Source organism: Macaca mulatta, chromosome 14 (genome assembly GCF_049350105.2).
Source record: "Macaca mulatta isolate MMU2019108-1 chromosome 14, T2T-MMU8v2.0, whole genome shotgun sequence".
Taxonomy (NCBI): Eukaryota; Metazoa; Chordata; class Mammalia; order Primates; family Cercopithecidae; genus Macaca; species Macaca mulatta.
Window position 1 is genome coordinate 86,324,761 of NC_133419.1, and position 14,770 is coordinate 86,339,530.

Genomic DNA, 14,770 nt, shown 5'->3' on the forward strand with positions numbered 1-14,770 from the left:
AGGATTAAGAAACTCACTCTAAACAGCACAACTAAATGGAGACTGAACAACTTGCTCCTGAATGACTAATGGGTAAACAACGAAATGAAGGCAGAAATAAATAAGTTCTTTGAAACCAATGAGAATAAAGACACAGCATTCCTGAATCTCTGGGACACAGCTAACGCAGTGTTTAGAGGGAAATTTATAGCACTAAATGCCCACAGGAGAAAGCGGGAAAGATCTAAAATCGACACCCTAACATCACAATTAGAATAACTGGAAAAGCAAGAGCAAACAAATTCAAAAGCTAGCAGAAGACAAGAAATAACTAAAATCAGAACAGAACTGAAGAGACAAGAAAAACCCCTCAAAAAATCAATGAATCCAGGAGCAGGTTCAGGTTTTTTGAAAAGATCGACAAAATAGATAGACCATTAGCCAGACTAACAAGAAAAGAGAGAAGAATCAAATAGACACAACAAAAAATGATAAAGGGGATATCACCACTGGTCCCACAGAAATACAAACCACCATCAGAGAATACTATAAACACCTCTATGCAAATAAACTAGAAAATCTAGAAGAAATGGATAAATTCCTGGGCACGCACACCCTCCCAAGACTAAACCAGGAAGACATTGAATCCATGAATAGACCAATAACAAGTTCAGAAATAGATGCAGCAATTAACAGCCTACCAACCAACAAAAGCCCAGGACCAGATGGATTCACAGCCGAATTCTACCAGAGGTATAAAGAGAAACTGGTACCATTCCTTCCGAAACTATCCCAAAAAATAGAAAAAGAGGGACTCCTCCCTAATTCATTTTGTGACGCCAACATCAACCTGATACCAAAACCTAGTAGGAACAACACAAAAAAAGAAAATTTCAGACCAATATCCCTGACGAACATCAATGCAAAAATTCTCAATAAAATACTGGAAAACTGAATCCAGCAGCACATCAAAAAGCTTATCCACCATGATCAAGTGGGCTTCATCTCTGGGATGCAAGGCTGGTTCAACATACACAAATCAATAAATGTAATCCAGCATATAAACAGAACCAAAGACAAAAACCACATGATTATCTCAATAGATGCAGAAAAGGCCTTCGAAAAAATTCAACAGCAGTTCTTGCTAAAAACTCCCAATAAACTAGGTATCAGTGGAATGTATCTCAAAATAATAAAAGCTATTTATGACAAACCCATAGCCAATATCACACTGAATGGGCAAAAGCTGGAAGCATTCTCTTTGAAAGCCGGCACAAGACAAGGATGTCCTATCTCACCACTCCTATTCAACATAGTATTGGGAGTTCTGGCCAGGACAGTCAGGCAAGAGAAAGAAATAAATGGTATTCAAAGAGGAAGAGAGGATGTCAAATTGTCTCTTTTTGCAGATGACATGATTGTATATTTAGAAAACCTCATTGTCTCAGCCCAAAATCTCCTTAAGCTGATAAGCAACTTCAGCAAAGTCTCAGGATACCAAATCAATGTGCACAAAACACAAGCATTCCTATATACCAATAATAGAGAGCCAAATCGTGAGTGAACTCCCATTCACAATTGCTACAAAGAGAATAAAATACTTAAGAATACAATTTACAAGGGATGTGAAGGAGCTCTTCAAGAAGAACTACAAACCACTGCTCAAGTTATTAAGAGAGGACACAAACAAATGGAAAAACATTCCATGCCCATGGATAGGAAGAATCAATATCATGAAAATGGCCATACTGCCCAAAGAAATTTATAGATTCAATGCTATCCCCATCAAGTTACCACTGACTTTCATCACAGAATTAGGAAAAACTTTAAATTTCATATGGAACCAAAAAAGAGGTTGCATAGCCAACACATTCCTAAGCAAAAAGAACAAAGCTGGAGGCATCATGCTACCTGACTTCAAACAATACTACAAGGCTACTATAACCAAAACAGCATGGTACTGGTACCAAAACAGAGATATAGACCAATGGGACAGAAAAGAGGTCTCAGAAATAATGCCACACATCTGCAACCATCTGACCTTTGACAAACCTGACAAAAACAAGCAATGGGGGAAAGGATTCCCTATTTAATAAATGGTGTTGGGAAAACTGGCTAGCCATATGCAGAAAACTGAAACTGGATCCCTTCCTTACACCTTATACAAAAATTAACTCAAGATGGATTAAAGACTTAAACATAAGGCCTAAAACCATAAAAACCCTAGAAGAAAACCTAGGCAGTACCACTTAGGATATAGGCATAGGCAAAGACTTCATGACTAAAACACCAAAAGCAATGGCAACAAAAGTCAAAACTGACAAACAGGATCTAATTAAATTAAAGCGCTTCTGCACAGCAAAAGAAACTATCATCAGAGTGAACAGGCAACCTACAGAATGGCAGAAAATTTTTGCAATCTATCCATCTGACAAAGGGCTAATATCAGAATCTACAAGGAACTTAAACAAATTTACAAGAAAAAAAACAACCCCATCGAAAAGTAGGCGAAGGATATGAACAGACACTTCTCAAAAGAAGACATTTATGTGGCCAACAAAGATGATAAAAAGCTCATTATCACTGATCATTACAGAAATGCAAATCAAAACCACAATAAGATACCATCTCACGCCAGTTAGAATGGCAATCATTAAAAAGTCAGAAAACAACCGATGCTGGAGAGGATGTGGAGAAATAGGAACGCTTTTACATTGTTGGTGGGAGTGTAAATTAGTTCAACCATTGTGGAAGACAGTGTGGTGATTCCTCAAGGATCTAGAACCAGAAATACCATTTGACCAAGCAATCCCATTACTAGGTATATACCTAAAGTCTTATAAATCATTCACCTATAAAGACACATGCACATGTTTGTTTACTGCAGCACTGTTCACAATAGTAGAGACTTGGAACCAACCCAAATGTCTATCAATGTTAGACTGGAAAAAGAAAATGTGGTACATATACAGCATGGAATACTATGCCGCCACAAAAAAGGATGAGTTCATGTCCTTTGCAGGGACATGGATGAAGCTGGAAACCATCATTCTCAGCAAACTATCACAAGATCAGAAAACCAAACACCACATGTTCTCACTCATAAGTGGGAGTTCAACAATGAGAACACACGGACACAAGGAGGGAAACATCACACACCAGGGCCTGTTGGGATGTGGGGGGGTAGGGGAGGGACTGCATTAGGAGAAATACCTAATGTAGGTGATGGGTTGATGGGTGCAGCAAACCACCATGGCACGTGTATACCTTGTAACAAACCTGCACGTTCTTCACATGTATCCCAGAACTTAAAGTATATTTTTAAAAAACTTAAAAAAAAAAAACAAATTTGATTGTTGCTATTGTGAATTATCCTGACTATAAAGAAACTATCATAGGGTCGGATGCAGGCTTATTAAAGACGGCAGAGAGTACACAGCATGGCTTTTTCTATTGTTTCTGTTTTTCTAAAAAAACATAAGAAATTATGATCAGAAAACATTATGATTACTTCATGATCATATAGGTGTAAAAGTAGTTTGAGTCATCCCCTGAGAGTGGTAAGACCTTCAAGACAAGGCTAGTTAGCAGGGAAAAGCAGTACCCTCTTTGCCTCTCAACTCATACCAGCTGAAAGAGAAAGTGCCCTCAGAGCTTTTAAAGCCTAAGAACAAATGGCTGGAGGCCCGAGCAGGCCAAAGTCTGACACTTTTGCATAGTAAGGCCTCAAAGTCTAGTTTCCCATCCTTTGACACTAAGAGAGTGAAGGTTCTCTTGAGATTACAAAAGAAACCAAAGTTTGCTAAAATTGTAATTACTAAATTTGCATTAGGTGAGTAATAATATATTTACCCTGTACCAAGGTACTAGCTAATGACAGTAATTCTTTCTTACTCTATTCCACCTTGATTTAACTAAAAACATTGTCATTTGTTTAAATAACTGATATGGTTATATATATATTAGGGTAAAGCATAATGGGCCAGAAACTGTGCTATCCTGGTTACTTTTAGTTATTGGTGATTGAGAAATAAACAAGAGGCATAAACATTTCCAGTGGCATCTGTCTGAACTGTAGATGGAATGCCTAGAAGGTTAAATTGGGCTTCTACAGGACTAGTTGGCCTGGGCATTCCAAGCCCACCAAGTTTTTATAATCTAGTAGTGACAACTCTCTTACCAGCAGGGCTTCTGGGTAATACAGATTCAAGTCTTGTTAATTCTGATGATTTATCTTTGTGTTCATTGATGGTTGGTGAATTCTCCATGGACTGTGGTCTTGCAGCTAAAACTTCTGAATGAGAAGGGAGCCCATTAATTGGAAGAGAACCAGAAGTCACTGGCTGATGTGTTTCACTTTTTGATACATTTGGGCTTGAGGCTGACTGATGAAAAAGCAAAGACCTTCCGTATTGAGAAGGCTTAGGGTCACTCTGAAACTCTTCTGTGTCCCCTGCATCTTCTGTTCCATTTTTCAACCTGTCAGATTCTAAAACACTAAATTCTCCTACTTCCCGGCCATGGATTAGCCCAGGACTCTGTGGAAGCTCATCCTTCACTGCAGAGAATCTCACATGCTTTAATGGCTCCAGGGAGTTTGGGGAAGAGCTGTCTTCTAAAGAATGCTCCTTCTCAGAAATTCTCTCATGGATGGTTAGGCCAGGTGACACAATTTTGCTTTTGGGTTCAAAGCTGTGATTATAACGAAGGGTTTCTGAGTCTGTGCTACTGGAACTGGAGTTGCGCTTGAGGATTCCTCTCGGAGCCCCTCTCGCTTTCAGGGAGTCTGTCCTTTGTCTAGGAAAAGACTGGTTATCATCTTTGTTTAAATCAGTTGATTTGTAGATCATCTTCCTGGCTTTGGGGATTGGAGCCTTGATTTGGGACCCATTTGAAAGGCCTGGCACAGTCTGCTTTGATTTCTCTAACTTTTGGATTGAAGTATCTGTGACAGTTGACTTTTCTTTTGACTCTGACAATTCATCTGAAAATTAAAACACAGTAAGTGATATATCATATGGAGAGTAATACATAATTTAAAATACCTGTCATAAACTTAACCTACACTTAGTAAAACTATTAAAATATTAAAGACAGTAAAGTAGGTAGCATAAGTAGAGGCCTAATGTGAAAAGCCTTTAAAAATTCATGTATTGGAGCACAGAGGACTTTTAAGGCACTGAAACTACTCTATGATACTACAATGGTGGCCACACACTATTACACATTTGTCAAAACCCACAGAATGTACAATGCTAAGAGTGAACGCCGATGTAAATGATGTACTTTGGGTAACAGTGATGTCTCAGTGTGGTTCATCAGTTGTAACAAATGTACCATTCTCATGGGGAATGTTGATAATGAGGGAGGTTATGCCTGTGTAGGGAGAGGGTGTATATGGAAAATGTCTGTATCTTTTGCTCAATATTGTGAACCTAAAACTGCTCTAAAAAATAACGTCTATTCGAAAAATCATGTATAAACTTCATTGCACTGTACATTTAAGATTACTGTGCTTTATACAGTTTGTGATATTTTACACCCAATACAGAAAGTTTTTTGGGGAATGAAAAGAAAATTTCTCCAAAGAGGCTTAAAGAAAAACATAGAAGTCACTTAAATTCACCTGCAGAAATCAGAAAAGAAAAGGAAATTCAATTAAAATAAAAATAAAACCCCATTACCTAAAACAAAATTTATTTTTGTCAAAAAGTTAAAAACAGGCCAAGCACAGTGGCTCACACCTGTAATCCCAGCACATTGGGAAGCCAAGATGGGTGGATCACTTGAGTCCAGGAGTTTGAGACCAGCCTGGCCAAAAGGGTGAAACCTCATCTCTACTAAAAATACAAAAATTAGGCAGGCATGATAGTGCAAGCCTGTAGTCCCAGCTACTCAGGAGGCTGAGGCACAAGAAGCCCTTGAACCTGGGAGGCAGAGGTTGCAGTGAGCAGAGATTGCACCACTGCACTCCAGCCTGGGCAACAGAGTAGGACTCCATTGCCCAAAAAAAAAAAAAAAAAAAAAGTTACAAATAAACATCTAACATGTTCCAGTGATTTTTTTTTCTACAAAATATTTTATGTAATACAAAACGTGCCCAATGGAAAGTATATTAATATTCAAACATGCTAGTTGAAAACCCCAGCTCCACTGTTCGTTAATTCTCTACCCCTAACCACTCTTTAATGCTTGTGGAATCTTCTTCAAGTTGCTTTTGAGGAGATTTGAAATGTTTAGCATTTCCTCTTAATGGTATGCAAAAATGATAATATTCCATAGCAGGCTGACTTACATCAATTAAGCCACAAACATGATCAAACGCTGGTGGGCTGCTGGGCTGAGAATTACAGATTAGAGGATCATAACATTGTCAACAGGCTTTTTCTTCTTGAGGCAAGCCCTTTTAAAAGAACTTTGTGGGCACACAGTAGGCATCCAATAAATACTGTTAAGTGGAAGACTGAATGTCTTGGGTCAAAAAATCTCCCAATTTACTGATGAGGGAATCCAAGACACGATGGAGGTCACATAACAAGTCGCAGTTCTGAGACTGGAATGTGTGAGCTATCAGTTTCTAAAATTTCTGCTTCCTCTCCCTCAGGAAGGAAACCAACAAGCATAGTAAAATAAGAAAACCATCAGGACTTTTCACTTTCTCTTGGAAGTTATTTGAGTGAAAGGAACTCTGAGAATTTCCCTTTGTCCACAGATAACAAAGATAAAAATATCAAGTTCATAAAAATATTTACCCTCTTTTGAAGTCTGAAAGAAACCAGTTCTTCCATTTTTTGACTGTTCATTTTTAGTTTGTTGTGACGAGTGACCTTCTGGCAACTTGGAGCTATTAAATGGATTCTTCCTCTGCGGGGGACAAATATTATTTATTAAACTTATTTTAAATGTCATGACAGCAACTCAGTGTTGGCAAATGCCTATTATCTTCAATTTTGATAGTTTTATCCCATAAACTCCATTATTTGGCATGTTTGAAAAACAGTTGTCCTGATTAATCTGCTTAGCACAGAATTACCATATATGCCATATAAAAATTATATAAAATATATGCAAACCCAGAGTCCTACAAAGTGAGCTCAGAATCAGGCACTTAAATCAAAATCCCACATTTTACAGGTGAAAAAACTTGGCCCTGGATATAGCAAAGACCAGATCAAGGTCAAAGGAAACTTGGGTCTGTAATCAGGTCAGAGTCCCACCAGTGCTTCTTCTACCATGCCAGACTCTCAGTCTGCTAGATCACAGCTGTACAAAATACAACTGTAATTGACCTTTCCTAAAGATTTCGAAGACATTTTAGGTATCTTGAAGTGCTTCACAGTCATTATTATTATCATCAATTCTAATGATAAAAATGGTATCAATAGAGGTTTTAAAAATTAATATAGGACTCAATAGCAATGTTTACTGTCTACAGTTTAATAAATTAGCAATTCTCTCCCAGAAGCAGCTCTCTAACAGAGATTTAAGAAGCTATGCATAGGAATATAGGAATAAGGACTGACATGGAACTAACAAGCCTTATTCCAAATGCTAAAAAGCAGCAGCAGCACCAAATAGCTTCAGACTTTTTACCCTTTAGGGCAAGAAATCTGGGTCTTCAGCAATGCAGTGACCAATCCACTTTTTCCACCACGAGAGTGACTTCTTAAACTAAATAGTAAAAATTACCTGTGTTTGGTACCAAAAAACTGTTCTACAAAATTCTCTTTGTGGTGCTTTGACACAATGAGGAAAAATGGCATTCCTAACAAATACGAGATTTTCAAAATCTGGGCTCAATCTACCTTCTCTGGAGACACATTTGGTTTCTTTGTGTTTTCCTGGGACATATCAATCACAGTGGAAGCTGGATTTACCACACTGGAACTGTAAAAGAAACAATAATTCAAAGAATAAAACCTCACCTTTTGAGGAATCATAAATTATGCCTCTGAAGAGGAAAGCTATCAGCAGGCTAGGAGAAGAAGCTGGTGCGGAGGAAGAAGAAGGATTCTCTAGAGAATGATTCCCTATCCCAGGGACAGGACAGCGCCAGAGTGAGGGTAAGGCAAGAGTGAGTGGAGACAAGTGAGGTGGGCAGGCTCCCTCCAGAACCACCACGCCCTTGGCTATTGAGAAGGGCAAAAGAGGGTCATGGAGGCCCTGGCTGTGGAGAGGAACTTCCTGCTCCAGTGGCCTTGCCTCAGGCAAGGGAGGTGAAGTCGCTATTGGCTGAAGCCTTCGTGTCCTGTTACCACCACCAGTTCTCTCAGTGCCATCACAGAGTCAGGAGCTGGGAAAATACCTTAGTTTGTGGAAGTTGGGGGAAGATTCCTGCTTTTCCCCACGAAGCAAGGAACCAAAGTCCTGGAGAGGAGAGGAGCAATTTGCCCCCAAGGCCACAGAACCTCAACCAAGATTATTGTCACTAAAACCATGGGCTAGATGTTCCTGCAGCCTCATTTCTTTTCTTTATCTCTGTACTTCAATTGCTATTTTTACACAATTACTCCCAAGGAACGGTTGAGCTCTTGAGGAAGTCATTCTTCCTTTCATTACTCTCCTCATTGTTCCAGAAAGGGATTATAGCAGATGAGCAGAAGGATATAAAATACAACCTGATTACATAGAGGCAAGAAAGGGGGAAATAGAGGATGGGAGGGAAAGGGGAGGGAACAGAATAGGAATGTATAATGGACCCAGAATTAAGGCTAATAGACACATTACAGGAGTCCTTCATTCCTGTAACAGGTGTGCACAAACTTGAATCAAGCTATCTAGCAACAGAAGTGAAAAAAGAAACCTAGTCACTGATATAATTCGGTCTCTGTACAATAAAAACAACCAATAGCTCAGAATCAGAAAGCAATTTCTCTTGAGTGTCATTTTTAGAAGCCAGTGGGTGATATGAGGAACAACGTCCCTATCGCCGATGCTATGCTCAGTTTCTCAGAGTGTTCTGCATAATCTTCCTTAGTAAATAAAGCAGTCACATAATCAGAAGACCTGAGCCAAGTGCTGATGGTTGGGGGTCTCTACGGCACACCCATCTTTTCCCACCATCTTTCTCCATTCCCCTTCCCACTCACCAAGCCCAAAGGATAAGCAGAGTGTCTATATCCTTCTCCCTCTGCTCCCTGGAATTCCAGTTCCTGTGCCTCCAGGCCACCAGCCTCAACAGCCCATATTGCATATCATGTAGTCCCTACCTCCTAGAGATGAGGTCTCTCCCTTATTGAGCTGTATCTAGCTATGCATTTCATGTCTACTATGTAACCTCTTCTGTGTATACATATCTTACCTCGCATAGTAAAGTGGGAGATCCCTCAAGAGTATCTCAAACATCTTTCTATCCCCTGCAGTGCCTTGCACAGTGCCTGGTACATAACTGGTGAATGGCTAAATAAATGAGGGCCAACTGAGCCAGTGCCAGGAGAAGCAGCCACAGATAGTAGGCAGGAGGCTGGCTTTTTTTTTTTTTTAATCCACATTATTTGCCAAACTATAATGAGGCAGATTATTTAGGTATTAAACAAAATGCCTGTTTCTGCTATTCAGAAAGAAAAAGAGAGGAAGAAACGAAACAGTCAGAACACATGGTCAGACACTAAAATACTAGAAACACACAGGATATATTGGGTTACCTTGTGGTTGGGATAGGGACAAATTGGGATGAGGGTGGGATACTCAGTTAAAGTTTACAGTCTGCTTAATAGGAAAAAATTAAAACAAGAGTCTTATTGCCTCAAATTTTGTCTGAAAATGCAGCTACTTCCTAGTAGCTTTGTTTCTCTCAAGGGATACTATGTTTTGCTTGTCTGTCTTTTATTGGGCAATCAGTACCGCAACCATCTTATTCTCAATTGATCTTTGCATCATCTCTCTGAGTTATCTATCATTCTCTCCATCTCACTTATGAAAAAACTGAGGTTCACAGAGGTTAAGTAACCTGCTTGATGTCACAAAATTGGGAAAAGAGCTGGGGATTTGAACTCAGGTGTGTCTGACTCCAAAGACAATCATGGTAATGGTTAGGCTATACTGCCTCTGGTTTCTTGCATTAAAGCAGTGGTTTGTGGCAACAGGACTGGAGACAAGTCTGGGTGATTCTTCCCTCCTGGGGACTCCCACATCTGTTTCTTCTTTTCTACCTCTACTGACACCTCCTTTATTTGTGTCAACCCTATTGGCCTGACATCTAGCTTCCTGACTCCCAAGTTCCACTCTCCTAAACCATTCTACATTCTACCACTATGCTGGGATGGTCCAAAATGCAACTTTGATGGTGTCTTTCTTCTGTTCCTTACCTTTGCAGGATCCTCAAGACCTGTGGAATGAAGTCTGAACTCCTCGGCAAGGTACTGGAGACCATCCACCATCTGCCCCAATATACTTTTCTATTCTTCCTTTCTGTTGACCCTTCATGCCAAACAAAATGGTCAATCTACTTACTGCCTCAGAAACTCACCTGACTCAGCTATTTCCACTTAACCTATTCCCCAGTCCCTCCCTGTGTTTTCTTTTTGCTTTCTTTGTCTACCCAAATCATCCCTATACTCTTCATGTGCAGTCCAAATCTTACCTTTTGTATCAACCAGGCTAGGAGTACGTCTCTCTTGCCTCAATTATTGCGGCACATTTTATTGGTACTTTGAATTAGGAATTTCCTTTCTTCCTGGCACTATTTGCTATCATGTGGTCAGATTTTCATAAATAGTTGCATTATTTTTCCTAAGAGAATACAGAATAGAGCCAGATACTGTGTCTTCTGTTTCTTAGAATTCCTCTCAGAGGGTAGTAGACTGTGTCCTGAATATAAAAGATACTCAATACATTCCACATGATAAGATTTTTAAACTATGAAGCAAGCCAAATTCCACACCCTCTGTTCTGTAACTTTCTTCCCTCAGGCACTCTTCAAAAAAGGATCTGCAACATTAAAAGCAGCACTAAGACAGAATTAGTTTACTTTGTTAAGGGTGCCCCTCCTAAAAGCATCTTCATTCTAATACAAGTCTTTGAAATCTTAACTAAAAAGAATAAATAACATCAGGTACTGTGGAAGGGCCACTGGGGGAAGAAGTTTTACAGCTGTCTTAAAATTATACCACACAGGCAGCTGCCTGCTATATCCAGCCACAAAGTGCTTCTATGCACGTGCAGTCATTTAAAAAAAATTTTTTAACCTTCACCAGTCATTCTCTCTAAAACAGTTAAAAATAATAGCAGATATGCCTTTTTCTGAGGTTTTCTTTTTTAGCTCAAATGTTGTTTATAGAACCAGAAACAAATTTTACAAGTGTTGGTGACTTGTTTTTCGTTGTTTTGATCTCTCCCTTTGTACTGTGAGTTCCTTGAGGGCTCAAGCTGTGTCTCATCCCCAGCACCCAGAACTGTGCTGGATGTGTTGGCACTTAATGAAGCATGAACAAATGAGCAAACAAATGAAGAGACGGCTCAGGGATGGAATGAGGGAAGCAAATTAGAAAATATCTTATGTGAAGCCCTTCAAGTCAGTATTTCTTTAAGTAAAATATTACTTGTGAGTATACATAGTTCTCCAGTGTTCCCACAGTTCAGGCTACAGAGTTACTGAACGCAGATATAAAAGTATGAGGCATTTTTATGTCACAGTGAAACTATTCCTACTACAACTGATATGAGTAAATCTGAGATCTTATAGGATTAAGAAGAATTATTTTAAGAGCTCAATATAAATGACTTTGTAGGCCAGGCCTCCAAGAAATGAAATCTTCACATTACTAGATTTGCTATCAATCCCAGGAAAAAACATCAGATGCATTATCTCAGATTGGCTCATCTCTACCCTGCCTTTGGGAGCAAGCTAGGTACCTTACACTCGTCTTAATACTAGGGGTAAACGCAATAGCTAATCCTTCTGGGAGAGGGAAATTAATATCTACTAAAGACTTTCAGGAAAAAGAGCATTGTGTGGGAAAACTAAGAGCTAAAGATGTGTCTGTAATTGATCGGTTCTTTTCAACAGAGGGTAAGAAGGAGACTGGTGTCAGAAGCATCCCTGAGGCACAGGCAATGAAGCACAAAGACTTACCAAATAGTGTTTTAATTCTACCAAAAACAAAGTTAGGTGTAAATGCACAGTTTTGCTTGCAAAGAAATTTATCATTTTCTTGCCATTTTACAGGTAAGTGCCCAGAAGAAAGCCTGTCAATGCCATGGACTGAAATACCACTGTGAAGGGTTTATCTTGTTCTCCCTGAACTCATTTGGGAGACATTCTCTAGAGATGTTTGATTACTAGACATTACAAACCTGTGCAGCAGCCAAGCCCCCTTACAAGCCAAGGAGGGGGCGTGGCCACACAGAGTTTTATAGGTTACCTCCTGCTGTCTAGTTCTCCATCTTGAATGCTCTTCTGTCACAGCTATGCAAATCTGAGAGGGCCCTCAAATTCTCCTCTATTTTTCTATAATCGCCAGGGCTCATGGGGACACTTCTGAAGTGAGAGCTTCTTAGTAAAACCAGAACAGGCCTACTTTGATAGTCAGGAAACATTATACCTCATTTATGTACAGGGTTCTGACCTTCATGGGATGAGTCTTCATTCTGTACTCCCCACCTAGGCTCAGCCATGTCCTGTGGATTACTGTGTACATATTCAACAGTTATTTTCTGTTGTTGGGGGCGCACAATGTGCTATCAGCATATGGTTCATGGACCAGTGCCCATCCATGAACTGTTTGTCGCTGGTTCATAATGAGATAAGTACAGAAATGGAGGCTATGTGCTGAAGAACTATTTATAGCAAACATGATCAATGGGCTTATCTTTGCATGCCACTGTTGTTTTCTGTATTTCATTTTTCTAGTATTCATTCTCATTATATTTTACAAAAGATATCAATCTGTGATGATTAGAAATAAAAACTTTAAAATGAAACAAAACTAGTCCTTTACTACAAAGGGTTTATGAAGTGCTGGTCCAACCAACAATGCCCACCTGAAAAGTCTGTAACCAGAACTAGAAATATGAGCATTCAGGGTTTTCCTTTTGCTACTCCAGAGCAAGCCTTATTTTCTTCTCCTCTGCTCATAAACCTCTCTGCTTCCTTGTGCTCCAGGTGCAAACAAAGGTGAGTTCAGAAAGAATGCAGGCAGCTGCCAATGCTTGACTACATGCTGGGTACCCACAGTGTTTTACTTCTTCATGTGTGAAGTAAAATTCTGTGACCCCACAGAATTGTGCCCACAACAGAAAGAAAGATGTTGCAACAGAGCATATTAGCAAAACTCCAGAAACTACAATAACCAGCCTATTACCTTACACTCCCCAACTTCTGACTCCTGGCTAAGAAAATATTGACAGGTACTGAGTCATTCTATTAAAGTTCACTTAGTCTAAAAGTACAGGCCCCAAAATACACTTAACACACCCAGTTCACAAAGGTTAAAGTATAGGTAAGAAACATTGCAGGAACTTGATACTGAGTAAGGTAGTAGTTTCTAATATTGAAAGAAGGAAGTAAAAAATAGCTCATTCTAACTTTCTGGATAATTACCACCCATGGCATGTGTTACAGGATTGGCCTTTAATGAGCAAAGCATCCGGAATACGTCTAACATCTTTATTCTTGCCTTCTCAACCATACATCATCCATGTAATAATAACAATTTTCATGCCACGGGAAAATGGCCAATTTTCTTTCTTCCTGAGAAATGCTGAGTGATTCCCATGCCCTGTGTCATTTAATCTCACTATATCCTGGTGAGGCAATTCTGTTCTGATTTATAGATGAGACCTGAAAGACTTGCCTGAAGTCACACAAGGAATGCAGAAAATAATGGAGATGCTAATCTTGAATGCTATGTTACTAGCCTCAAGTTGAGGAAGAGTGGGAAAATACCCACCAGCCTCATGGTTCATGAAGAAAAAGTTAGGCTATGAAGGCAATGGCACCTCTGTCCCTCAGGCCCATTAAGATAGAATAAGTTCCTAGAAAAAGATGGAAAGTCTGACCCAGATAAAATGGGGCAATGAGCTATTTGTCTCTGATGCTCCCAAATCATCTCCTTTCCCCTTCTGTGGCACCTGCTCCCTCCTCCCTCAGTCAGTCAGTGCTCTAGTGCTCCCCAGTCCCCATCAAAGCCAACTCTTAAGAGCGCCTCTCAGCTTCTTGGTGGTAAATATAAATAGCTATGTTCTCTCTCTTTGGGTTTCTTTAACATGGTAATATGTTAGGTCTCATATTTCTTTATGAAGGAAGGCCTTCATTCCATTAGAGAGACTATAGGCAGGTGGCAAGTGGGGAGTCACCCAGGGGAACAGAATAGTGTGTCCTTCACACTCTTTCCTGGGCTTCCTGAAATATCTTGCATGTAGGCAAGAGCTCATGCTTCCATTTCTTGAGCACTTATTACATGCTAATGGCCTGCACTGGGAATTCTATATTCACTAGCTAATTAAATTCTCAGTAATTCTTCTAGAAAACTATTAATATTATTACTCCCATTTTAAAGCTGAGGAAATAAAAGTCCAAGGAGTTAAGTCAGTACTACTGCAAGGTCACATTATCAATTAGTGACTACTATTAAGGTGTTTTATCCCCAGCCAAGATGGCCTCTACAGATACAAAAGAAAATTACAAATAGTCCCAGAGGGGAAAGAGTGCAGCCTGCCATTCATGGGAAACAAAATGATCCCCTTTCCAAATGGGAAATAGATAAATAAAGGGTACCCTTAGAGTACCCACAGAGTCGGTATTCCATTATCCACGTGACATATCTTTACTAATATTTGACTTTAAAATTCC

General features: G+C 39.5%; 1 protein-coding gene across 47 annotated transcripts in view; it reads right to left on the bottom strand.

Annotated features, from left to right (window-relative positions):
- Positions 1 to 14,770, bottom strand: part of SYTL2 (synaptotagmin like 2) — a 161,766-nt gene that overhangs the window by 35,536 nt on the left and 111,460 nt on the right. For 35 of the 47 annotated variants that reach the window (XR_013404242.1, XM_077964145.1, XM_015115365.3 and 32 more), the window contains 3 exons: positions 7,785 to 7,866; positions 6,732 to 6,843; positions 4,160 to 4,963 (listed from right to left, as the gene is read on the bottom strand). Coding sequence is in view for 46 of the 47 variants with exons in the window: in XM_077964145.1 (XP_077820271.1) it covers positions 4,160 to 4,963; positions 6,732 to 6,843; positions 7,785 to 7,866 (998 nt within the window). In the remaining variant the exon portion in view is untranslated. Of the gene's footprint in view, positions 1 to 4,159; positions 4,964 to 6,731; positions 6,847 to 7,784; positions 7,867 to 14,770 lie in introns of all 47 variants that reach the window. The other 12 variants (XM_077964150.1, XM_077964159.1, XM_077964146.1 and 9 more) reach the window with 1 other exon arrangement.